Genomic DNA, 2,523 nt, shown 5'->3' with positions numbered 1-2,523 from the left:
AAGACTATGGTGTTCTGAAATGGAGAGCTAGGAAGGATTCGAGTGGTTACATCTTATCACCCAATTTAGTACCTTAGATTTAAATTTCGAATCAACTGAGATAAGGAAAAGGCAACGTTCCCCTAACTCAATTAGATGGCAATGACATGAAAGAATTGTTGCCAATTAACCTCTTGTTATCGCTGATAATTAGTGCAAAGCTCCTCCCAAAAAACACTTAATAATAGCATTTCTAATCTTTAGCACTGTTACGTAGACAAGCAGCAGACCGAAATTACAACTCGCAAGAACTTCTCACGAGAATCCGAACTTGGCCAGCCGCATTTGCTCAAAATTAGGGCGAAGCTACCACAACAAACATTGTACATTACTAGGACAACCGCGTTTTTCCTCCACTTTCCAATAATAGAACGAACTCTTCAGAATGGTCTGAATTGTTGACTAAAAAGTAAAGGAGATTAATGAAACAAGATCGATAGAACAGATCTCATGACAAAAAACAATAAAAATATTCAAGTAGAGAACCTGTTAAATCAAAAATTGATCAGATTTCAGAAGTACAGCATAATTCGATACTCAAAACAAAGCCCTCAAAATATAGTGAAGAATCCTAAATAAAAATGAAGTCCACAAAATCTGAGAAACCATGAGAAAATTAAATAGCTTATAAAGGGTTCTTTCAAGCACGGGGTGGAGCTCCACCAGCTCCAACACGAGGGTTCTGTCCTGGCTGTCCAGGCTTTGGTGCATCGTCCTGAGGAAAAGCATGAACATAATTCAACTAATTAAACAAGCATCAACAACAAAAACGTATTTGTACTTGCACAAAAAACAATAGAAGTGGATTTAGAATTGAGTGAGCAGCAACAGAACCATGAATTCCCATGTAAAAACTAACGAAAGCAAAAACTTTGCCTCATGTTCCATTAAATACCAAAGTAAACAGAATTAGCAGCCTTCAATTTTGAAATTGTGAGACTTGTTAAAAAACAAGGGCAAAAAATGAGCATTAACCCAGCAACATGGCAACAGTCATTACGCACATCCTGATTAACATTAACAAAAATGGATAAATAGAAAAAAGTAAGCTTTGTGAAGATCAGTTAAAGGGTCAGCACTAAACACGTATCAATAGGCTAACAACCGGCTATACGACAGCGAGGAATGACAATAATTACATAGACTCCATTCTTAGCAACCATATCACACAAAAAATTGCTAATGAGAAGCTAATCATCGGCAAAAGCTAGAAACACTAATCATACACGAGCTCACATAACTAGTACATATCAATCTAGGAAAATTAATCAAACGAAAGAACAAGAAAGAAAATTAAATGGATTCAAAATATACCCTGCGTCTAATGAAGCGCTGTGGAGGCTCACGGTTCCTCCGGTCAGTGCGCGATCGAACCCTCACAACGTGAGAGTGAATAGCACAAGAAACACAGTACTGCATCTTGGCATAAAGCTTAGGAAGAGTGTATTCTGTATCAAAAAACAAACATCAAAATAACCACTCAAAACATGCAACATTGGAACATAAAGGAAAAATTCACTCAAGAAAAGGATCATACGATCATAAACACAGGCTTCCTGAACATCCCTAACAGCTGCCTGCTCCACAATGTTCCTGACAAGGAACCTCTTGATTGCCTTATCCTATCCACCCCAGTAAGAAATCACATAATTAGATATTCTACATAGAAAAATAGTTCAAAATCACACCGGTATTGCAAATACGAGACGAAATCAACCCAGAATACCAAGAACACAACAGGAAAAGTAAAACCCAGGATGTGAATTACTCTCATCTTAATTCCATGATTGTTATACATTGAAAAGCAAATAGACGGAACATCAAAAGAGGGGGGAAAGAAGCCCAGGTACCTTAGGGCAGCATTTGCCGCAGTTGGAACAGCGGATGAATTTCACGTGGCCGCGTCCATGCTTGTTGCGTCCACCATTCCTGCGCTTGAAAGTCTGAACCAAAAGAGAAACTGTTAAGCAGAATATTAGAGGAGAACGAAGGATCGAAACAAAGGGGGGAGAGATTAGGGCACCATGGTTGCAGTTGTATCAGATGGAGGAGCGAACCGGAGAGAATGAGAGAGCTCGTCGGCTGAATTAGGGTTTATGAATGAGTGGTAGTGATCCTTTTATACGAAGGGGAAACAGAAGGTGACCTAGCCAATGAAATCCCTAATTTAGTTTATTTGCATATAACCCCCCATTGTTCTTATCTTTTTCATATTTTGCCTACGACATGAAGCTTACATTATTTTTTTATGAGTTATAAATATTATTATTATATATATATATATGTGTTTTAAAAAATTGTATTGGTTATAGAATTAAATATAGAATTTAGCAAACATTTCATCAAAATTTTAAAATTTGAGAATATGTGAAAATATTGATGTAGAAAATAACAAGATATTGAAGTGGGTTTAAATTTAAGGGCCATTAATTAAGTAATTAAGCTTGATGACAATTTTAAAAATATGTGGACATTTTAAAACTT

The 2,523-nt window shown here is 36.7% G+C and overlaps 1 protein-coding gene across 1 annotated transcript; it reads right to left on the bottom strand.

The window, feature by feature from the left end:
• Positions 1-487: 487 nt before the first annotated feature.
• LOC103496615 (40S ribosomal protein S26-3-like) lies at positions 488-2,221 on the bottom strand. Its single transcript, XM_008458550.3, has 5 exons — positions 2,063-2,221; positions 1,890-1,982; positions 1,577-1,661; positions 1,354-1,487; positions 488-754 (listed from the first exon to the last, which is right to left on the bottom strand). Exons 1-5 carry the CDS (start codon positions 2,063-2,065, stop codon positions 680-682), a joined length of 390 nt encoding a protein of 129 aa, XP_008456772.1. The 5' UTR covers positions 2,066-2,221; the 3' UTR covers positions 488-679.
• Positions 2,222-2,523: the final 302 nt, after the last annotated feature.

This window comes from Cucumis melo, chromosome 3 (assembly GCF_025177605.1).
Source record: "Cucumis melo cultivar AY chromosome 3, USDA_Cmelo_AY_1.0, whole genome shotgun sequence".
In the NCBI taxonomy this organism is placed as follows: domain Eukaryota; kingdom Viridiplantae; phylum Streptophyta; class Magnoliopsida; order Cucurbitales; family Cucurbitaceae; genus Cucumis; species Cucumis melo.
This window is presented reverse-complemented; position numbering and strand designations above follow the sequence as displayed.

What these genes read in the sequence shown, in the direction of transcription:
- LOC103496615 (XM_008458550.3), bottom strand. An exon ending in GCGGCAAATGCTGCCCTAAG is followed by an intron (nt 1,662 to 1,889) that starts GTACCTGGGCTT and finishes TGGGGTGGATAG; the next exon opens with GATAAGGCAATCAAGAGGTT. An exon ending in GGAAGCCTGTGTTTATGATC is followed by an intron (nt 1,488 to 1,576) that starts GTATGATCCTTT and finishes TTTTTGATACAG; the next exon opens with AATACACTCTTCCTAAGCTT.